Source organism: Histomonas meleagridis, assembly GCF_020186115.1.
Source record: "Histomonas meleagridis strain 2922-C6/04-10x chromosome Unknown contig_51, whole genome shotgun sequence".
NCBI lineage: Eukaryota > Parabasalia > Tritrichomonadida > Dientamoebidae > Histomonas > Histomonas meleagridis.
Window position 1 is genome coordinate 104298 of NW_027150894.1, and position 25012 is coordinate 129309.

Consider the following 25012-nt stretch of genomic DNA (forward strand, 5'->3'; position numbering starts at 1 on the left):
TATCAGTTTGGTGTACATTAAATCAAAATGTTATAAATGAAGTTATAAATTATTTCATGAAATATAAATGTATTGGGAAATGTTTATGTTTTTCATCAATATTTTCTTATATTAATTTATCGAACAGTTATATAATATCTATGATTCATGACTTAAATGAAATGTCTAAATCAACAATTACTAATAGTTATGCACAATTTGCATTATCTAATGCATATAATCATTTATCATTTCGAATTGATGAATTACATCTTTTAGATATTCAATTTACGTTTTTATTATCATTATTAAACACGCCAAATTTATTAGCGCCATATAATTTATATAATATGTCATTATCATTTAATATGTTATTACCAATTATATCTGCAGAAATATCAACATCTCCTTCATTAAATACTATAAAGTTAATCATTCAATCATTTTGTTGTATACAAATTCCTTATAGTAAACAAATTATGTTTCATGTATTACGTGGCGTATTTGCTTTCATACGTGATTATTCTAATTTAACATTAATCGAATTTCCTAATGAATTAGGAAGTTCTATTTCATTACAAATTTCTGCTTGTGGAGCGTTTTCGGATATGTTAAAAGTTAAGAATAATATTAAAGAAGATTATTTCGAATTAATTCCGAATTTATTTGTTTTATTACAAAAAAGAAATGATGAAAGAATTGTTGATTTAATACAAACAATTGCACATAAATTTTCTATTCAAGAATTTATTAATTCAGAACAATTAATTTCTTGGATTAATATCATCAAAAATGTTTTATCAAATGGTTCTTTGTTACCGAATTTACAAATCGAAGCTTCACTTCAAGTGAAAAGAGTTTGTTCGAAGATATCTTCAATGATTATTAAAGTTATATCTAAAACGAATCCTTTAATGAATGAATGTTTAGATGATTTAATTACATCTGAAACTCGAGCATTAGAAATTCAAGATGAAAATATATCAAAATCAGCTTATAAATTCTTCATTAAAATTATTACATTATTTAAAGATAAGAAAATGCAAAACGGAGTTTTATTACTTGAATTATATGAACCTCAATTTGCATTAACAGTACGAAATGGATTTTTAATTAATTTCGAAATATCCGATGAGTTTTTATATGAATATTTATGTTTCCAAATGAATAATTTCTTAAATCGAACAAATGATTTCATTAATTTAATTGAAGTTTATTTTAATGGAATTAAAGATATTAAAGTTAAAACAGATTTTTATTATAAAATTATTATAAATTTATGTGATATAGCACAAAATAATATAAAAATTTATGAAAAATTCCAAAATATTTTCCAAACATTTGAAAATGATTTCGAACAATTCATTAATGAAACAATGATATTATTTAAACAAAACCCTCCAAACCCTGTACAATATACAATATTTAAATCATCGAAACAAAGTTATTATGGAAAATTATTAAATTCTTTTGTTTGGATTAAAACTATAAATCAAAAAGTTATTAACATTGAGTTTTTGATTAATGAAATTAAAGAAGAAAACGAAAATTGGAGAATATCAATTGCTATTAATTGTATCACAACAATTTTACAATATTCCACAAATAAAGAAATAATTCCAATGAACGTATTATATGAAATTACGGAAATAATTAAAAAGAAAATTATAATTTCAAATGAAATTAATGAAATTCTTCCGAAATTTTTGAAATATATTTCGACGTTAAACATCGAAATTAATTCGAATCTTTGGAATAATTTAATGGAATTAACTTTAAATAATTCGTTTTCTTATGAAATAATTGGAAAATTAATAAGAAAAAATCCGCCAAAAGAATATTCAAAAGAAATATGTGAAAAAGTTTTCGATTTAAATGAATCAAATCCAAAAGCATTATCACTATTAACAATTCTAATTAATGTTCAATGGGAATATGAACTTTCATCTTTGTTTAAATCTAATTTTAACGACGAATTTAAGTTAAAACTTTTGGAACGAATTCTAAAACTTTCGGAAATTTCAATTCAAAATAATCGGCAGGAAATTTTCGATTTCATTTTTAGACTATTTAAGAAAGGAGGAATGAATTGTTTAGCTCAAATATTATTAGAAAACCCTAAAATTGGTTATGAGATTTTGTGTTTTGATAAGTTGAGGATAATTTGTTTGTTATGTGAGAAAAATATACAAAATTCTTCTGTTTTCTTGAATTTTTTATGTTTGGCAATTGTTTTATGTGATTTCGAAAACGATTTATTAAAAGTTATCATAAAATGTGCTATAAAATGTATAATTGTACATGGAAATGATTCACATTTCGGTTCAATGATTATTGAATCTGCAATTAAACTGATTAAGAAAATAACTTCGAAAAATGAAATCGTTGTGAAAGAAATATTCTTCGAAATTACTCAAAGAGAACAACAAACGTTAATACATCTCTTGGAAAATTTCGTCGATAAAAATAAAAGAAAACAAAATGTGCTTCATTTGAAACAATTCTCAAGCGAGAATTTAAAGAGGAAAAATGATGACACAAGTGATGACGAAGAATGGGAAACACTCGAAATTGTATAGTAATATGATATTTTAATAAAAAAGTAAAATTATGTTTTTTCTAATCTAATGTTATTCTGATGAATCATTGTTATGAACAAAATGAACTTTTATAGAAGAATTCCACAATCGGATTTTTATATAACCGGTAATATTAACATAGAGATATAACTATATGTCACATGTCTTTAAGTGAGTTTTTTTCAATTACGTAACCATTTAATTGGACAATTTTTCTCATATGGCACGTTTCACATTTTTTATTTGAACCGAATGGATGGCAGCCAACATCATTCAAGTCTTATAAGACATTAAGGATAAAGATGGCGAAACAGCACTTTTTCATTGTAGTGAAGTATCATACAATTTTATTAATTAATGCTGATGTTAATAAAAGAAATAAAGATTGAGAAACACCAATTTTCAATAGCTTCGATTGCGATAATGCTAAAGCATATGTTGGTGCAGGTGCTGATGTTAATTCACGAAACAACAATGGAGAAAATGTAATATTTAATCGCAAAATTATTAATTGATTATGGTATTGATGTTAATGTAATGAATAATGAGGGAAATTATGCAATAAATAATAAAAAAAGTAAAATTGCTAAATTATTAATTTATGCTGGAAATAATGAGAAATCGATATCAAAATACAAAAACGACCATGTTTTTGTGTAAAATTTAAGTAATAAGTTCTTTTGTTTTAATGATTTAAATGCTTTGTATACAAAAACAAGTCGAAAAATTCAATAGTTTACATACATAAATGGGAAGCTTTTTGAGAGAAGTGTAATCTAGTCAAAAAGCAGAGCAACGGTTTTTTCTTTCTTTGGGTTTGTAACCTCCTGTGAAGGCAATTTGAAAACCTGCCTCGAATACTTCTCTTATGTTTTCGTTGGTTAATGAAGAGCATTCAATGTAGGCAAGAGCCCCAATTATGTTTTTGAATTCTTCGCCTTGAGATGTTGAAATTTTAATTGAAACATTTGATTCTTCTTCCCTAAGATCGCTTTTTAGCCCAACTAAAACATATGGTTTGCCAGGGTAATGTTGTTCTATGTTTGGAATATATGTGGTTCGAATTTTTTGGAATGATTTTGGTGACACAAGTGAAAAACAAATCATAAAAACATCTGTGTTCGGGTATACAAGCCTCTGTAATTTTAGGTATTCATCTTTACCACATGTATCTTCTAAATTTAAATAAAAATGATGACCTTTAAAGCAGAAAGGAGCAGAAAAACCACCAAAAATTTTGGGGCATAATCCGCAGGAAAAACACCATCGCGTGTGTAAGTTACTAAAAGACTTGTCTTACCACCTCCTACGAATGTGAATTTGACACTATTGTGGTCCATTTGCGGTTTTTTAACGTGCCCCGGTATGGAGTACGTTAACACAAATGGACCCAATCCTTCTTTCCAAATGTTCTAATATATACGAAAGAATTATGTCTTCTCCATTAGGAGAAGGTATCACAACGCACTATTCTACTTTTCAAGGGGTCCCATTTTTTCAACTAATTCGAAATAAATTAGAAAGTAATTCTTATTCATCACCAAATGAATGGATCAATGATGTCAGAACTTCGTTCAATATGGAGGCAAGGAATCTTGGAACTGAAAGTGAACTATCTCTTTTAATTTTGACTTTACTTCAAATGATAAATGAAGATGCTGAATCAATTTTACCAAAGGAACATAGAGACACGAGTGGCGAACTTCAGAAAATAATTGAAAGCCTTGCAAATTTAGCAAAAGAATTACCAAATAATCTCAAAGAATTTAAAGCAATGCAAAAACTGAAAGAGGAAACAATACCTGTCATCAAAAAGATAAAGGATAAGGAAGAAGTAGAAAATTATGATCCAAATAAAATATATCAAGAAATTTCAGAATTGAAATCAGATTCTGATCTCCAAAATATTGCTGATATTTTGACAAAATACGAAACTAATTACACACACCACAAAAGCGTCATCGAGATCGACTTGTCATTATGTAGTCCAACTACACTTAAATTGATTCATAATTATATCGTATCGAAAAATAAAGAATAAAAGTAAATAAAAATTTGTTTCTCTCAATGTTTCACACTGTGTAAATACGTGAAAAGCGATAACATGATATTTTTTATTGATGAAATCCATAAAATATATTAAGTTAAATCATTAATGAGCGATTGTAATGTTCATTTAGTTCATAATATTATTATTCATAGCAAAATATCAAATCAGATAACGAAAATATTTCATTGAGCTTCAAGTAATAAAAACTGAAATTATTTAATGCAAAACAATCTTTGTTTGATTGAACCTTTTAGAAACATCTTGTGAAGTGCGAATATTTATATTTGGAACCAAATATGAATCAAGTAATATTTGTTATTATGCATGGTAATTAATATATTTCAAGTGCATTAAGAGTGAATTCATTATATACAATAAATTTTAGTTGTCATTAATAAGTTTAAAATTAAAGTGATTGATGAATCGAAACTGAATAAACAAAGAATTCGAATACAATATTAATAAGGATCAAAAATATCAAATCCATTGGTCATCATCTTTTTGAACAAGACTTTTGACCTCGTTGTTGACATGTTCTGTTTGTTCTGCTTCGTAATTTATTGATACGTTTGATATATGAGTTGGTGCATCTGTTGTTGAATATGTTTTCTTTTTGTGCTTTTTCTTAATTAAAAATATTATAATTCCGATAATTACAAAAACAATTACAACTGTACAACATACAATGCTAATGAGAACATTTGTTTTCATTGGATTTTGTTCATCATTATCATTTTGATAGTTTAATATTGTGAAGAAATTACTATAAATTTGGGAATAAGTAGAATAAATGATATTGACGTATTCATAATGAACAAATTTCGTATTAGAATATGTAAATGAAGAATTGATGTGGGAAATAGTTAACGAATTCGTAATATATGATTTATAAATAGAAGCTGTTATCGTAATCGACATAATATTTGTTAAAATGAATGAATGCGTTAAAGACGAATAATGCGAATTTGTATTTGTTAGAGAAAAAACATTCGAATTTGTAAATGTATTTGATTTAGTAAATATATTTGATTGAGTAAATGTATTTGATTTAGTAAATGTATTTGACTTAGTAAATGTATTTGACCTAGAAAATGCATTCGATTTAGAATATGTACTTGATATAGAAAATGTATTTGATTTAGTAAATGTATTTGATTTAGTAAATGTATATGATTTAGTAAAAACATTTGATTTAGTAAAAACATTTGATTCAGTAAATGTATTTGATTTAGTAAAAACATTTGATTTAGTGAAAACATTTGATTTAGTAAATGTATTGGATTTAGTAAATGTATTTGTGAATGTATTTGTAAATGTATTTGTAAATGTATTTGAATTAGTAAATGTAAGTGTTGGAAGAATGCATTCGTCAATTGTTCCTTTCGTTATCTTTAATTCTCCAAATCCTTCACTTGTATATGTTTCATTGACCATAACATATTCTGTTGGAACATCTTGAAAACAATCACTTCCAAATGCTGGTGAAGTTTCGCCATAAAAATAAATACATTTCAGTGATGTACAATACGCAAATGCTTGATTTCCAATATTTTCAACACTTTCGCCAATGATAATCGTTTCTAATTCATAACAGAATGAAAAAGCACTTGATTGAATATCTATAACAGTGTTTGGAATTATGAAATTCGTAAATACACAACTTGAGAATGCAGAACTTTTTATCGTATTTAAACTTTTCCCAATTGAAATTGTTATTAAATTTGTACATAAATTAAATGCATCTGATTCAATTGAAGTGACTGAATCTGGAATGCTGAATGTTTCCCTGAGATTTCCAATAGGATAAATAATGAGTTTCGTAATCAATTTATCATATAAAACTCCATCGTTTTCATAATTACTATAATATGAATTATCTTCTGCAATTTTAATAATTTGAAGACTAGTACAATAAATAAATGGATTTGTTGATATTGAAGAAATTGTACTTGAAATTGTAACATCTTTAAGATTAATACAGTTTTGAAACATCATAGATCCAATTGTTTGAACACTTTCACAAAAAATTACACTTTCAAGTTTATCACATCCATTAAATACATCTCCACCAACTGTTGTAAGAGGACTTTTAATTGTTACATATTTTAATGCAGTGTTTTGAAATGCACTTGATCCAATACTTGTAATACCTTCTCCAAATGAAACTTCTTCTAAATTAGAACACATAAAAAATGCATAAAATCCAATTGAAGTGACTGAGTCTGCAATCTCTGCTGTAAGCAATGATGTCCATTCATAAAAAGCGGAATCTGGGATTTCTGTTATTCCACTTGAAATGATAATATATTTTGTATTACTTTGATAATCATTTGTAAATTCATTTGGATCCGTTATAGTTAATGTTGATGTATCTGTATCAAAAGTTTGTATCGAATGAGAAAAAAACAAAATAAACAATATGAAAACAAATTTGATGTTTGCTTTCTTATCGATTCTATCACTTAATTTAGATATTATATAAGAATCTATTATTTTGATGTAACAAATAAATTTCTCGATAATAATAGAATTTAAAATCAAATGAAGTTTGAAATTATTTGATATAAATTGGAAAAGATCTTTCAAATATGAAAAAAGGTAATGTAAAAATTTGCATTTAAGTTTGAGACATAACAAAAATATTTGATTATAAGTTGGAATCAATTTCAATATAAAAACAAATGTTGTATTAAAAAGAATTGATACGCTCAGAATATATGTAACAACTATAAGAGCGCTCAAAAATCCAAAATCATTTTCAAATTTTTTTGAGAAAATGTTAAATTCGAAAATTTGATTTTTGTTGTTAATATAATCTTCTGTGGTTGTTAATTTTCTATTAGGGATAAATATCATATGTAGAGCACACAAAAAACATGTGAATTTTATTTTGAAATGCTTGAAGAAAGCCTTCAGCATCTGTTGTAAATTGATAAATTGTCAGAAAAAACGATTTTTCATTCAAATCCAGATCCAGAACGGCCATAAAATCATACAAAAATTTGCTTTGAGATATAATCGTTTTTGCCTGCACAGAAAAAGTGTTTTAACCAATTTATTTCAATGGATGTTACATTTTAGTATCTGTTTGTTCTTGTTGTCCCTTCAGAAACAATTTTCCTTCTTCCGCCTCTCTTTCGGTACACACCTTCTTTCTCCTTCAAGCTCAGAGTGTATCTACTCACGTAATAAAATTCTATAACATCTTTCACGCATTTAAGAGGCAAATGTTTCGCAATGATGTGAAACTTCTTTGGATGTTGCATATACTTCGTAACAAACTTTTCTTTCTCTTCTTCGCTCCATGAAATTCGATTCTTAAACTCATTATGTGCAGCTTCTGGATCTTCGACAAATCCATTTGTATTGTAAAAACAATTCGTTCGTTTTCGAACCATGGTCATAAATTGTGGTTGGTCAGGGGCTGTATACTTCATAACTTCTTCTAAATTGTTCGATTTAGTTCGACCTTTTGGAAATTCGGGTGGCCAATTTTCATGGCAATCATCAACACGAGTGGAATATTCGTCAATAGCTTTGGAGCCACGGAGCCAATTCTTCTGAATCTCAACGTAAATTTGTGCTAATGATTGCTTTTTTTCTTCGATAATCTCCTTATTGAGCATTTGGACAAAAAAAAGTGGGGTAACGAGATCATAATACTCTCGCGTCTTTTGTCTGTAAGTTGGAATATCCATAATTTGCGAATACTTCGAGGTATCTTGTGTATTTATTAAGGTCAATTTTTCTGATTCGATTTTTTTTTCTTTGTTTTCGGAAATAACACCATCAATAACAGAGTCACAAAGAATTAAATTGTGATACTCACGAATACCATTAATTGTTGTTGTGGGTATTAATCTTTTGGATGAATTATCATAAAAATCGCGTTGGTGTTGAAGCGACAATAACTCTGCTTGAGCAAATTTAATTTCTTGCTCAACATTAGCTTTTTGTTCTTGAATTTCTTTATTGGATGGTAATGTTGGAAAAGGTGCTGCAACAGGTTTCATTTTTTGAGTACCTGGAGTGTGAACAAAAGTAGAAACAGGTCTCATGGGATGAATACGTCTTACAATTGGATGTTGAAGTGGGGTAGATGGTTTATTCGGTATTAACCATGGTGAATTATTTTGATCGACAGGTAAATTGCGGTTTGTATTTTCGTTTGAATTTAAAAAGATTGGCTGTGGAATTGGCTGGGAAAAATTCATGTGTGAGTGAAAATTTATTCTGGCAATTTTTATTATGTAACAAAAAAAGGCGGCACGAATATTAACACAGAAAAAGTTGATCCTGACCAATTGAAAATTTGTTGTAAAAAGTTTTTTGTTCACCAACTTTTACAAATATAAGTATCTTCATCATATAAATCATATATTAAACACAATAAATCAAACAAATTATAATAAAACTTCTTAATCATATTTAAACAGTTTTAATATATATTATGATTAAGTTAAAGAAATATTTGTATATTAATCAGGAATAGTAAACATTCGATAAACCAATGAAAACAAACGGTTTTATATACGTTAAATGTAAATGGAGGAATTTATACAATGCAAATATGAGGGTGAAAGAAATCAAATTGGAACAATGAATGGGAAAGGAGAATTTACTTTTTCCAATGGTACACGTTATGTTGGCGAATTTTTAGATGGTCAATTTCATGGACAAGGCGTTCTTTATTATCCTGGAAGAGGCTGTTACAAAGCTCAATGGGATCACGGGAAAGTTATAGATGGCCAAATGTTTTTTGAAGATGGTCTTGAATATTCTGATAAAGATTGGAAGTATTGTTCTAGCGAAGATCGCCGTTTCTACCCTGAAATAACAAATGGTCTTCACCCAGCAGGAGAAAGTTATATTACACCAACTCAACAAGAAGCTACATAATATTAAATTTTCACACAATTCAATAAATTTTTATTCATGCTTCCGCCACAATTTTCTTTAAAGATTCAACGTGATTAATAAAATGTGTCAATGCGACATTTTCTGTTTCACTTACAATTTGTGTATCACCTTGTGGCAACCCCATTAAGAAATGTTCCAAATACTTAGAGAACGAGTACATATTTGTTAATTTACTTGATAGCAAAGTAAAACTAATTAATGGTGTCATTTCATCTGCTTGAGGTATCGCATTAAATTCAAGATTAAACATACACCTAAGGATATCCATCATAGAAGAAATATATTTTAATGCTTCCATTGGTAATTCGACGAATTCAGCATCTCTTAATTCAGCCTCAGCAAACTCGAAAAGTGACGGATTTGAAAAAAACCGTTTTAACTTATCGGCCGATGGATCAATGCAAACAGACTTTGTCAATTCATGGTTTACAACTGCCAAATTATTATCGAATGGAACAAATTGAGGATGTTCTTCGATGAAATCTTTTAATGGAATCATTTGCATCACCCAAGTATGAAAATGTATGATAACACCAGAAATTGTCATTTTCGCTATCGGCTGAATAAAGTTTTGAATTTTTTGAATGGACTCTTGGAAAAAGTTGATGAAAACGGTTTTATCTGACATTATATGTTTACGTTTTGCTTTAATTGTTTGAGTAATTGAAGGATCTGATTGCAAGAACAAGTTTAATAAAGCTGAATATAAAACAGAATAAGACTGATCTGCCTTTTGTTTGTATGATTTAATTTGATTATCAAGTTCATGACAAACACGTTCGATTTGAGTCAAAAGATAATCGTTTTCATTAATTATAATTCGAATGTTATCAATTTCTTCTTCGAAAGAATCCAATAACATATATTGCTCCTTATCTTTAAGCAATGATAGTTTCGAGAAAAGATGATTTAAATAAGTGTAAGTCTTAAAGTCATGCTTCAATCTTGTTTGCTTCTCGTAATATTTCATGAATTGCAAGAACTCATCCGGCGCGTTATTGTTTGGGATTATATGGCTGAGTAACCTGAACAATGTATTTGCGGCAGAAGAAACGTTACTATTATCTTTACGATTATCATTTTCATTTTTATTATTAACATTTATATTAAATATACTTAAGTCATCAACTTTGAACCTAAAGAACTCATAATTAAACTCGCGATTCATTGGAACCCGAATTTGATGTATCGATAATTCGGGCGCAACAACTAAACTCGCAAGTAAACAGATATCACTCATTGTGAATATCATATTTAATGAGTTCGATGATAATAACTTTAGCATTTCATTGGTATCGGGCTCATTTAATTCATTTGATTCGTCTTTATTAATCGGCCCAAATAATTCATCAAGTAATTTATCAAATGAAATTGCTTTTAAAGCTTCGATATCATTCTCACTCATGTTACGGAGTTTCGCTTGCGCTGGATGTAGTATGAGACGAAAATGTTGCGCAAGTTGTTGTAATGTTCGCGCTGGTCCTGTCGGACTCATGTCGAGTTGATAACTCGGCGGTAATATACAATATGCTTTCGGCAATGAGATCGCAGGCGCTAATATGCAGTCGATGAATAACATCTCAACGCGATTAAGACGTTGATTTGAGCCGTTCGCTAAGTCGGCAAAACTACGGATTAATAATTTGACATCTTTTGGAAATATGTTCGAGTTTAATAACATGTTGGAAACCATCTCCTTGACATAACTATTAAGTTTAGTGAGATTACTTGTGTTTTCGCGAACAACACGAAGAATTGTATCGCCAATTGAAACCTTTAAAAATTGCTGTATGTCGGAGGAAAAGATAAAGTTCTTAAAACAGTCAAATAACCAATGCTCGCGGATGTTTGAGAACGTGGATGTGGAAGATTTGGAAACTTCCATCAAAAAATGAATGTAAGCTCTACGAAGTTCTGTCGTCCAACAATGACCAAATAATGCAGGTAATGTAGAGCTAGCTAAAAATTCTCGTGGTTTGACATTAGATGGTAAAAAAGGATAGTTTTGTAAAAATAATGAATCTTGCGCTTGTGAAAGAAGTTGAGGAAGAGAAGAAAAGTTCTTGTATATGGACTTTAAAAAATTATCAACATCAGGTCCAAAATCACAAACTTCAGAAGCACCGGATTTGACACAAAATCCTTCCGATTTAACAAAAGGAAGTTGAATAATGTCTTTGATGTTTTGAGTATTAGCACGGAGACAAAAGCCAGAGCGAAGTGTAGCAAGAGATCGCTGCTCTTGAGTTACTTTCATTTTCTCAAGAAGATGTTCGCGTGCATTTTTGATTTCTTTTTTTTGGAAAGATAATACTGCTTTGAGCTCACGGCATTGTTTATGATAAAAATTCATTGTTTTGTTGTTTTTCATTTTTTAAATGAAATGTGATTTGAAAAATAATAAAATTCAAAATTTCCTTTTTATGAATTTGCTTAAAAGATGATTTTATTTTACCAGATTAATTGTTTTTAAAGTATAGAAAAGAAACAAAAAATTAATAAATATGCTAACAATTTATTAGATATGTTCAGATGAAATTATAAACTATTTTTGTTTCGAAATAATTAGTGCCTTGAGCGCACTAACTTCGAAATCGAACATTTTTTCAACATGTCCTATCATTCGATCGCTTGTATATAATTTGCCAGACCACATCGAACTTAATGTAACAATTACATCATATGGAATGTATAGTATGTCGCATGATTGTAGGTATTCGACAATTTTTTTTCTTAATTTAAATTCTGTATTATATGCATCTAAAAGTTGACTAATAAAATCCTTCATTTTACTTTCTGAAGCAGAGAGTAAAGGAGTTGAGTTATCTAGAGAATCTATACTTTCTTTTAATAAATTCAGAACAGTTTCCAAAGAATCAATAATTTGTGGAAGTTCATTAATAAGTTCTTTATACTTTTTTTGACCTTCGTGAAGGATATTATCTTGCAAACCATTAAAGTCGCATAATTCACCCCAATCCGAAATTTCAAATGACTGAACATGTTGAATCCAAATTATTTGATTCAATGCTTTTTGCATCACTCCTTTTGAAGCATCATCTATTACATGATTCCATCGTGACTTTAAACTTTTATATTCTCCAAGAAACTTTTCAACCATTGGATCTTCAATGCGTCACTTTTTATATCCAGATAAAATGACCGTTAATTTAAAAATATAAATTTTTCATCAAAAGTATCATTAAAGTATTACTTTGTCATCTTTTTGTTTAATTTTTAAAATTATTTCTAATTGTCAAAATTTTAAATAAAACAAATAAAAATTTTTATCATTAATATCATTTTCTTTCTGTTCAAATAAGTAAACTAAGTTCCATACAGCCTTAAAATTTTAAGTTAAAAAACACAAATAAATATTTTTTGCTTTTATATATTTTTAATTAATTCCGTTTTCTATCAAAAAACATAAAAACTCATAATTATGACATAAAACACATTTCTTTCCTGATTTTTCTATAACAAAAATTTTTCGAATTTATCATCATGTTTAAAGATATCATTGCGATAAAATTAAACGCTGTTTTATCAGCACCTTTAAACGATGAATGATTTTTTCGTTTCCATTTTCAACAGCATTTTTAACTGTATTGTATGCATTATTAATGTATATACATTTACATTATCACGAGTAAATATTTAAAACATTTAACCGAAGAAAAAAATGCTACATAATCAATGAATGTAACATATGAACATATTTCATCTTATTCTGTGAAGATATTTCATTCTGATTAACTGCAGAAAAACAATTTGTTTGCTGGAAATAAGTTTTCCATATTCATTTCGAAATTTTTTATCAACCTTTGCTTCATTTTTATTTCCAATAGAATACAATTAAAGTATCCTTTTCTTAATTTTATTAAAAAAAATTGAAATATCTTACTTTGTTTTAACAAATAATATTGTTTAACACAAAAAAATTTTCGAAAATTATTTATTAAATTACACAACAATTATATTTGGAAATTAACCCAAACTTCGTTTATGTATACATACATAGACATAATTATACGTTTCTTACATCTCATAAAATATTTTTTATTTCAAAATTAATATCATTATTTATAAATGATATATATCAACTCAAATTGCAAATTGACTTATCTTTTCCATTTTTGTTATTAGTTTGCTTTGGTTCTTCTTTTCCCTCAAGAACATGAAGAATTTTAGTTGCCATAGCTGCAAACGCTTCGTGAACATTAGTGCCATTGATCGGTGATGCCTCATAGAAGATGAGTCCCTCGCGCTTGCTGAGTTCAGCGCCTTCGCTAGTTGAAATTTTCCTATCGTTTTCAAGATCGCATTTTGATCCAATTAGCATGATGACAGCTTTACTGTCTGCATAGCGACGAACTTCTTGAATAAAAAAGGGAACCTTTTGGAATGTATCTTCATTCGTAATGTCATAGAGAATAATTGCACCCATTGCATCTTGATAATAACTTGGTGGTTGTTCGCGAAAATCTGCTGAACCCATAACATCATAGATCTGGAAAGTTAACGTCTTTCCTTCAATCTCATATGTTTTTGTGGCTTGACCATTTGGCAAGAAATATGGTCCTTGATCTGGAAAAACACTATCGATCAAGCGGAATATAAAGCATGTTCTGCCAGTGGTAAATTCACCTGAGAGTATAACTTTGATATCATATTTTGATTCCATTTTATTGAGGTGATGTGAAAATTTTTCCCCAAACTGGCCATTCAAAAAGTTCACCGCCCGATAATTGGAATGTGAAAATTTCGTGTGTAAAAACAAAAACGATCAGATTACATTGAATCTTTTTTCAAAAAGTTATAATTATGGTGTTCGATAAGTATTCAAAAAAACCGTATTCAATTGATTGCGGGCGGAAATTTTGGGATGAATCTCATCCAAAGATGGGTATAAAACATAAGTTTTAAGTAGAAATGGAACCCTCAATATGAGTGTTTGTTGGTCATAATTCAAATTTACAAGAAGCTTACATATTGGAAATTTGTGAATTCTTTATTTCAAGATTCAAAGCTTGTTTAATGGATAACAACATATTTTTCATACAAGTCATTGTTTGTAAGACATCGGTGAAAGCTTGTTTAATAATGATGAATGGATCCCTAAATTTGGCTGAGCATTGTGCAGCCACTTTTGTTGTAAACTTGCGTGAAGTTGACTTTTTTTTGAAACGATTAAAAAGCACACAAATTCCTTTTTGAAGATGAATTGCAAAAGAATAATTTGGAAATAAACATATACACAAGACAAAAAATGCTTAGGAGTTCTTATTGAAGACACTATTTTCATTTTAAGCAAAAAAAATTTTGAATAAATTAATTCAAAAAAAAAAAAGACATCAAATCGAAAGATGATATATCTCCTCTCCTTTTTAAGCAACCACAGTACTTCTTCTTTTGAACTTTGTTATGAACTAAATATGAAACAACATCTTCAACTTCCTGAACAAAATTCGAAATTGTTCCGATAGAAAGTAGTACCACTCCAAAGGCTCGAAGCTTCTCTCATTTTGCGAAATGTCACAGTCACCTGACTCTGATTTGAATGCGCGTGCAAAATTTATATAACCGCTTCTTGTTTTTGGCGCCGAATTTCGTTTGAATGATTTATTTGGCAATGTTCAGTCAATTTCCAACTGAATTTTCGCCAAAAACGAAACCATTTTTTTGTTACCAGCGCCGAGTGTTTATTTTCCAACAACTAATTATAGAATTTACGTCCGATATCCTTCTTAAAAACCAAATTACTTTCGTTTTTATTAAGTACACATTCGAGTTTTAATGCTTAAGTTAACTTTTGGCACCATATCGTCAGAGCTTTTTGTGAACATTGAATCACTCACAAAAATAAACGTTTTTCCAAAATGTCGGTTCAACACCAAAGCGAAGCTTACCTTCCACCCTTAGACCCTGCATACTTCTCGAACACGAAACTCACCGGTTTCGATATATCGGCAATGCGCGTTCCGGATATACCACCTAATGAAGAATTGAAATCGCATGTCACCGTTTCACGGATAAATCGTTGCCGTCTCACGAAAATACCAAAGGGCCTTAACTTCTATAGCAACATCCAAACTATTGACTTCATTGACAACCAATTAACGCAATTCCCAGACTCATTTTTCCTCTCCTTCACCAACTTGCGCTACTTAAACTTAACAGGGAACAAAATCCAAAAGATCGATGTCAAGCTTCCAGAAACACTTGTGTCAATTGATGTATCGTATAATCCAAATTTCAATATTTCATCGCTCTTCGCCCAAAACTTACCAAACCTCAAATACCTCAAAGCAATTTCATGTGACCTTAGTGAGCTCCCTTCGCAAGTACCACAACTTGCACAGTCATTGACAAATATTATGCTCGATGGAAATAATTTCACCGAATTTCCACAAGTTCTTTCACAGTATCCATTGCTTGAAGAGATTGGTCTTTTTGGTAATAGAATAAGTACATTTCCAGAAATTGATTTTCCACAACAATTCAAATCAATTAATTTGTCATATAATCTATTTGAACAATTTGACGTAAAGTCGAAGTTATGTACACACTCTATCAACTTATCGGGTAATTCACTTAAAGAATTTCCTATGTCATTATTTGACATTACTGATCTTCGGTCAATATTCATATCACGTAATGAAATATCAGGGGAATTAAAGATCGAACTTCCAACAAGTCTTAAGACATTTGACTTATCACATAACCATATTACCAAATTATCGAAGAAGTTCTTATGTTCGATGGGAACGTTAACTATGTTAAATGTATCGTACAACGATATAGAGAACGTTAAGGACTGTATTCCAGAAGGGCATAAACTAGTGAAATTATATATAAATAATAACCAACTGAAAACGTTACCAAAATCATTACTTAATGGCAAAGTATTAGAAGAATTAAATATTTCTAATAATAAAATCAAAGAATTACCCGAATTTGAACTGCCCCAATTACGAACGTTAAACATTTCCTTTAATGAAATCTCTTCAATTCCTGACTGCTTCCAGAATTGTTTAATGTTATCCGATATTAATATATCGTTTAATAAATTGAAGGAATTACCACAATCAATGCAAAACTGCAGGAAAACGTTTAAGTTCATTGGCACATGTAATGAATTTGAAAGTATACCGAAACAAATATTTTCATTTTCTAAGTTACAAACGTTAGTTATGAGTGGCAACAAATTGAATTCATTACCATCGGGCATCACTTCATTATTCTTTATGAAGGCACTTGACTTATCGAATAATCATTTTATCGAAATACCGAAAGTATTAAGTAAAGTGCCCAAGTTAAAGACATTATCACTTTCGCATAATGCAATTGAAAGTATTCCTAATGACTTTGAGTTTCCAGAAGCATTAAATTATTTAGATTTATCATATAATAAAATCAAGTCATTACCGAACTTAGAGTTAAGTCAATTAAATTGTTTATCACTTGATTGTAATGAATTAAATGACATTAACATCGAAGGAATTACAAATTGTAAGTTCTTATCATTAAATAAGAATCCGATACAAAATTCATTAATTAAATTATTACCACAAATTATGACATTAGATGAATTACAAAAGTTGGAATATTTGGGTAATAATAATAAAGAACGAATTCCTCCATTAACATTTAATATAATGGATGATACACATTTTTCATATGGGAATAAGTTTAGTGTTGGATATTCTTCAACGATGGGAACAAGGCCGAACATGGAAGATTCAATTACTATTAAACAATTGGATGATAATAATTATATCTTCGCAATGCTCGATGGACATTCTGGTAATTCATCTTCAACGATAGCTTCCAATTGTTTAGTTTATGAGTTATCGAAAATTTCAAATTCAAATAATATCGTTGAAGACCTTAAATTGGCAATCGAAAATGTTAATAATGTTTTGGGATTGTTAAAGGTTAATGATGGAACTACTTTAGCAAGTGCTTATATTCATAATAATACGTGTTATGTTATAGGTATTGGAGATTCAAGAGTAATTAGAATTAAGAAGAATGGTTATGAAAGAATTACAAAGGATAATAAACCATTACAAAGAGATGAATTAAGAAGATTACAAGATAAAGGTTTGACTGTGAATAGTGAAGGTAGAATTAATCGTAAGTTGGCCGTATCAAGATCACTAGGTGATTTCTGGATTTCAGATTCTGGAATGTTCGTTAAGCCCGAAATTAAATCTTTCGAAATTGAAGATGATGACGTCGCTTTAATCATTGCTTGTGATGGAATTTGGGATGTAATAGAAGATGAATATGCTGCTAATATTGTCCGTGAAGCGAAATCTGCAACAGATGCCGCAAATACTTTGAAGAATTACGCTTTTTCATTACAAAGCAAAGATAATATTACTTCATTGATCGTTAAGTTTAATCCATCTGAAAATGAGTCTGGATTTTTTTATCGAAATGAGGTTGAAATATTACCTCCGCATGTAGATGATGAGAAAGAAGATGGAGAAGAAATGAGCTTCCCATCACTTCCTGCTGCAGGAAATAGAAGAAGAAGAAGATAAATAATCTCATCAACTATTGATGTACAAACATCAAATTTCAATACATTCAATTTAAATTTCACCCCTACAATAAATTGAATATTGTACGTTAAAATGCATTTTTTTTTTCTTTTTTCATGGAAAACGAAATTGATTTCGATTGGGAATTTTCTGCTCCTCATTGGGTAAACTTTGAGAAAGGTAAAGAATCTCCAGTGGATGATAATTGGTTCGAGACACCAGAAGCATATTATTTGGAAAATATTAGATATTACCGAAAAAGATCAACTCTACCAACAAGACTAACTAAAGCAATCAGAGAAGAGTACGGAAATGGAAAAGAGAATATTGATCAAAATAATTTAGAGAAATCTAGAATAATTAAAAAGGAAAGAAAATCAATTGAAAAGCCAAAAACACAAAAACAAAAAATTTACACACCAGAATTCCAAACGTTCATGCGTTTTAGAGGATTTCAACCTTGGTGATATCAAATATTTATTTGATACATTTTTTAGTTCATTTTATTGTTAAACATTATCATTTATATTGTTTGTTTTTCAACAATTTGTTCATGCGTTAATAATAAAGTGTGAAGACAAACTGAATTTAGGAAATGTTTATTTCAATATTTATATATTTCCTCTTTTATCCTTGAGAATCTTTTAATTTTATTATGTCGTCACATTTATGATGTTGAATTTTGTCTGCAAATAATCGAATAATTTCTGCATTTTTCTTTTCTGATGCTATCATAAGCGCTGTTTTATATGTTTATAAGTAATTCCAAATGTTATATGAAATTTCATATTTTTTCAAAATATTTTAAATAAAACAAAAAAATATTTTTAGCATCGATATCAATATTCTCTTGTTCAAGAAGCAATTTAACTATTTCAGTGTGACCATTCCAAGATGCTCTAATAAGTGCTGTCAGAAATAATTTAAATAATTTCCAAATAATATTTTGAAATAGAAAATTATTAAAATAAATTTTAAATAAAACAAATAAATATTTTTTGCATTAATATCAATTCCTTCTTGTTCAAGAAGTAATTTAACTATTCCTTTATGACCTCTTTCAGATGCCCATATAAATGCTGTATTAAATATTTTAAATAATTTCCAAATATTATTTTGAAATATCATAAAATTATTAAAATAAATTTCAAATAAAACAAATAAATACTTTTAGCATTAATATCAATATTCTCTTGTTCAAGAAGTAATTTAACTATTTCTGTATAACCATTTTGAGATGCATACATAAGTGCTGTTCCAAATAATATAAATAATTTCCAAATATTATTTTGAAATAAGAAATTATTAAAATAAATTTTAAATAAAACAAATAAATATCTTTAGCATTAATATCAATTCCTTTTTGTTCAATAAGTAATTTAACTATTTCTGTACGATCATTTTTAGATGCTAACATAAGTGCCGTATCATATAATTTAAATAATTTCCAAATATTATTTTGAAATATTAAATTATTAAAATAAATTTCATTTTTAGCATTAATATCAATTCCTTCTTTTTTAAGAAGTAATTTAACTATTTCTGTATAACCACTTTTTGAAGCATTTGTTAGTGCTAAAAATATTTAAAAAAAAATTTAAAAATTTTTATGAAACAATAAAATATTTTAATAAAAATCTAATGAAATAAGCAAACAATCTTGCTAAAATCAATGTATCTATTGTTAATTAAATAGTTATAAAGTTCCACATTTCCAGAAAAACCCGAAATTTTCAAAAAATCAATAGGAATATGATTACTTTCGAGAAAATATTGAGTAATATATAAATTCCCTGTTATGATTGAAGCAATGAGAATATTTTCATTTATTTTCAATTCTTCTTTAAGTAAAAATGATAAAAGTTCATAATTATCATGTAAAACACATTTTGTTCCTAATTCTTCTAAATTCTTAATTTCTTTTAACTTATTATCATAAAAATATTTAAAGATATCATTTCGATGAAATTCTATTGCTGCTTCATATGCATCTTTAAATGTTGAATGATTTTGTTCACATAAATGAATTATTTCTTCATTTCCACCTGCAACTGCATATTTACCTGTTTTATCTAATTTTGCTCCATTCATAAGTAAATATTTAAAACATTTAATTGAAGAAAAAAATGCTGCATAATCAATTAATGTAACATTTTTTATGATTAATAAATGAATATCTTTCATAAAGTGATGGTATTATTGTTTGATTAAAATCAAAGTTTGTTTCTGATGATATTTCTTGAAGTTTTTCTATTTCATCATTCCGAATTATTTTCGCAATTTCATTCTGATTTATTCCTTCTTTAACATATTTCTGATGAAGTTCCCAATTATTCGCTTTAAGTTTTTCAAGGTTTTTGGAGAAATATTCAGAAAATTGATAGCGATAGTTTAAAACGAAATTTGCTTTAAAATGTGAAAAAAATAAATTTTTCATATTTTTAGTAATCGATGAGTTAATTAAACCTTTTTCTATCAAATTTCCGATAAGATAATTAGATTCTTGTGAGTTATTTTTCAGAAGGAATTGAGAAAAGATGTCAATTATTGAAACTTGATTTTTATTTTCATCTTGTTCAATTAAATTCAAAAACTCAATAATTATATCTATATTTTTCAGTCTTGTTACAAACAAAGTGTAAATGAAACGGCAGATGATCAAGTTGAATGAATACGTTCGTGAATTATCATAAAATTCGCGTAATGAAGAAACAGATGTATCAAGATTGTTTGTATTTATGTTATAAATTATTTCTGTAAGTGCAATTAAGTCTGGCAAGGAATTTATCTTTGATGTGCTCATTCCACTGCTATTAAATAACACTGAAAAAAATTTTAATGGTCATGTGATATGAATTTTTATATAAAATTATCATAAATAAAAACATAGAATGAACTTCATGATGTAATCCATTCACATATTTAATTTTATTTGGAATACTTAAATTTTCATTATTCATTAAAACTTTATTATCTTTCTGCCATCCCAAAGGCAGCTCATCATTTATCTCATATACTTGAAGTTTTTCATTAAAAAATATTTCATTATTCAACCAAAACGCATCCATCTTGCCCAAATCTTTATGTGAATGGATTGGGAACAATTTATAGCGGCCAAATGAAAATTGTTCAATTTCAGGAGATGTAATAAATTTTTATCATTTATTATATTCATTTTCCATTCTAGATCATATCCATTCGAGTCTAATAAAAAACATATCTGCTAAAATTATTATTAGAAAAAATATGATATATTAAATTAGATCGAATAAAAAATCGGTTTGGGTGGTAAATTCTCATCTACTTGATATTTTAATTATACATTCTCTAGTCTTTGGTAAATATTAAAAAAAAAAAAAACTAAAATAATTCATTACAGAATTATCAGGAAGAACGATTATTGGAATAAGTTTTCTTTCTTTAATTTGTTTTAGTTTGAATAAATTGAAACAATTAACATAGCGATGGCATTAAAAATATGGTTTTCTTTTTGAAAAAGTGCTGAGCAAATTTGATAACTTTTTTTGCTGCCCCAATCAGAGTATTCCCTTTAAAAATTATATGGTCTTTAAACATGAATGTTTATAATTTTCTATAATAAAAAAAATGATCATTCACCAATTTCCTATAGAAAGTTTATAATTTCATTTCACACATGAAAATACACAACCATTTACATATTTAATAATTTTTCTATTTATTAAAATTACACATAGAGGCATATTCCCAATTTTATATCGAATCAAAAAACGTCTTGCGAAGAATTACAACAACTTCCATCACTACATTTTCAGTCAACAAAAGTTTTTTGCTTTGTATATCAAGAGTAGATGTTACAGCCAAACACTTTTGTGAAGGATGTATTTAAGAGCTGCTGTAGCCTTGTTCGTATATGATAAAAAAAATATCTAATTTTCATATTAATATATGGTTATCTTCCATAAAATCTTGAGCAAATGGATCTTCTTCAATAATCATTGGTTTGTCATTTAATGAAAAGTTTTCTGATGTTCCTGCTGTAGGAACAATAATTTCACTATTTTCTTTACTTGATTTATTTTGCTTATGTCTACGTATAATAATAAACATTATCAATATACCACAAATTATTATTATTATCACTGCAATTGGAATACTTATTGCAATAGCAATGTTCGTTTTGCTATTATCTCCATCATTTTGTGCAAAAAGTGTGAAATAATTAGAATAAAAAACAAAATATTTGGAATAAATTATAACAGTGTATTTATAATATATAGAATCGACATAAACGTAACTGAGACCGGAATATTTCATTTGAGTCTTTGATATATATGAGTAAAGAATTATTGTTTGAGTAAATGAAATAGAATGAATCGAAACAAAAGTATGTGATAAACTGTTGTCATATTGATTAAATGTATTTGATTTATTTGTTGTACTTGATTTAGAAAAAGTATTCGATTCAGTAAATAATGAATTTGATTTAGAAAAAGTATTCGATTCAGTAAATGAATTTGACTTAGTGAAAACATTCGATTCAGTAAATGAATTTGATTTAGAAAAAGTATTGGATTTAGTAAATGATTTGGTTGGCTCTGGAATTGGTATTTTGATACTTGCAATTTCACCAATGTTTCCTGCATTATCTACAGCCGCAACGTGTACATAGTTTCCGTTTTGTATTTGTTCTTTTGTTAATTTGATAAAATTATTTTTTGTTTGAGATAATAATTCACTTGAGGTAGAACTATTATTTGGAGTTATTTTATATTTATACATTTTGATTCCTGAAGATACTTCAACTTCAACCTCAGCCGTTGAAGCGATTAAATCATCATTATTCCTTGAGTATGCTTCAACTTTATATTTATACAATGATCCAACATCAGTTCCTTTGATCATAACTGTATATTCTTCTTCATTATAAGAAATATTAACTACTGGTGGCTCAAAATCTTGTGCTGAATGATCCTCAATAAAATTATCATAAGTCCTTTGCTTTAAATAAAATATTGTATTTGCAATAATTTGACCTTCTATTGGCATTGAATTACTTAAACCTGATTGAATCACTGCCGTATTATTATTTGTTGTTAAGTAATAACCATGAAGAAGTCCGAATTCGTCTCTTTCTGTATTACCGAATAATGCCCAAACATCTCCTGTAGATGCACCAGATGCAGATATAGAATTCAAATATATAGTTGATCCTTTTGAACCAATTTTATATGGGTAGTTCATAAGTAATCCATCTTGTATAACTTTTGCATTGTTCGTAATATATCCCACATAAGATGGTTTTCCGCCATTAACAGTTGAATCAGCTCCTGATACTTTAATTCCAAAAAGGTCCCGAATTGCAAGCAGGCTTTGAGCATTACTTTTGATATAAAAATTATCATCAATGGAATCATATCCAGTAAATACACCATACCCTTTTTTTATATATTCAGCAATAACATTTGTGGCTGTTGTTGTAAGAATATTATAACCAGAACTATACTTCGCTGAACCAAAGAAAATCACATCATAGTCATATATGAAATTTGGTTCTACTGAAATATTAGATTCAAAATCATTTATTGAAATTGGTGTGACATAAATTACTTGTTCGCCTGTTCTTGGATCAACTCCATTTGGATTGAAGATTGTGGTGCTGTTTTTTGTTGACATAGTGCCACCTTCTAATATAGCCTTAAGGGCAGCTGATGAAGGCAACGAATACTGTGTAAAATCATTACCAAATGTGAAATTAACTAAAGATGTGTTATAGTCGCCTGTATATAAATTTGTTTGACCATTGTAACCATCAATTTGACTTGGGTAAACATTTAAAACATTTATAAAAGTCCCTTTTATATAAGTGCTAATTTGTCCCCAGTTGGTCCATTCATTATTGAGATTACCTTTGCTTTGAAAAACTTTGTAATACACATTACTCTCTGACAGATTCGTCCAAGAAAGATATGTTCCTCCTCTGTTATATGCATATGATGAATTACAAGTTGCCCTAGATGTAAATGTAAGTGGTTCTGAGAGTGCATGAACAAGGAAAAAGAGAGTCATAAAAACCATTGAAGCAACCTTCAAACCAAATCATTTTTGAATGAGCGATCGAATTTTCATAGCAACGGTTCTGAATTGAATGTTGTCCAAAAGTGTTTGAATCGGCAGTTATCTTATCGTTGATAACGGCTTTTTTTCTTTACCTATTTATAAGAATAAAACATAGGTGGAGAAAATTAAAATACCGACAGTCAATACTTTTTTGACTACATGGGCTATACTGTAAATTGATTACTCCAAGTCTCAAAAAAATTCTGATGGACAATATTGATATATTATAACAAATTTGTTGATTATTTTTGTTATGTAAATTGACAGAACGGGCGACAAGTACGTTTATTTTTTACATTTTTTGACAAAATGAAAATATCTTTCCTTTTAAAGATATTATTTAGATATCATTATAATATTTATATATAGAATATGTGTTGGACATTTTAATATATGTTGTGAATAAATTCGATTCAATATTTTTGTTGAGTTATAATTATAATTAAAAAAATATTTTACAGCTCACAATATTATATATTTTACACATATCGTTATTGAAATAACAATTTTCAACTTTTATGTTACGATTCCTTGTATATGAATTTTTTCTACATACATTGTATGCAAATTATGAATTTAAATTTGCTAAGAGATGTGTGGGCCAATTTTATTGTCGCCTGTTTCAAATTTACAAATAAATGAGTTTTCTCCGATACGTAAATCGGAAATCTTACAGTGCCGGCCATCAACGGACAGCTTTAAAGCCAAAAAGACGATCAAATCTTTTTTTTAGTTAAAAAGTGGACAATTTTTTGCTTCCAATGTTCTAATTTTCGTGGCAGGCACTGTAAAAAAAATGTTCATAGCTATGTAAGTATATTCCCATATATATG

General features: G+C 28.1%; 6 protein-coding genes across 6 annotated transcripts; 2 read left to right on the plus strand and 4 right to left on the minus strand.

Moving 5' to 3' along the window:
• Positions 1-7685: 7685 nt before the first annotated feature.
• GO595_006963 (Myb-like DNA-binding domain containing protein) lies at positions 7686-8822 on the minus strand (the record flags this gene model as incomplete). The annotated part of the gene is made up of 1 exon (XM_067920374.1): positions 7686-8822. The coding sequence occupies one exon, from the start codon at positions 8820-8822 to the stop codon at positions 7686-7688; it is 1137 nt and encodes a 378-aa protein (XP_067772482.1).
• Positions 8823-9207: 385 nt separating this feature from the next.
• On the plus strand, positions 9208-9507 carry GO595_006964 (MORN repeat-containing protein 5; the record flags this gene model as incomplete). Its single annotated transcript, XM_067920375.1, has 1 exon — positions 9208-9507. One exon carries the CDS (start codon positions 9208-9210, stop codon positions 9505-9507), a length of 300 nt encoding a protein of 99 aa, XP_067772483.1.
• Positions 9508-9541: 34 nt separating this feature from the next.
• Positions 9542-11881, minus strand: GO595_006965 (uncharacterized protein; the record flags this gene model as incomplete). The annotated part of the gene is made up of 1 exon (XM_067920376.1): positions 9542-11881. One exon carries the CDS (start codon positions 11879-11881, stop codon positions 9542-9544), a length of 2340 nt encoding a protein of 779 aa, XP_067772484.1.
• A 1746-nt stretch (positions 11882-13627) lies between these two features.
• GO595_006966 (Ras-related protein Rab11A) lies at positions 13628-14212 on the minus strand (the record flags this gene model as incomplete). Its single annotated transcript, XM_067920377.1, has 1 exon — positions 13628-14212. One exon carries the CDS (start codon positions 14210-14212, stop codon positions 13628-13630), a length of 585 nt encoding a protein of 194 aa, XP_067772485.1.
• Positions 14213-15407: 1195 nt separating this feature from the next.
• Positions 15408-18080, plus strand: GO595_006967 (protein phosphatase 2C; the record flags this gene model as incomplete). The annotated part of the gene is made up of 1 exon (XM_067920378.1): positions 15408-18080. The coding sequence occupies one exon, from the start codon at positions 15408-15410 to the stop codon at positions 18078-18080; it is 2673 nt and encodes an 890-aa protein (XP_067772486.1).
• Positions 18081-21995: 3915 nt separating this feature from the next.
• On the minus strand, positions 21996-24128 carry GO595_006968 (DUF5057 domain-containing protein; the record flags this gene model as incomplete). Its single annotated transcript, XM_067920379.1, has 1 exon — positions 21996-24128. The coding sequence occupies one exon, from the start codon at positions 24126-24128 to the stop codon at positions 21996-21998; it is 2133 nt and encodes a 710-aa protein (XP_067772487.1).
• Positions 24129-25012: the final 884 nt, after the last annotated feature.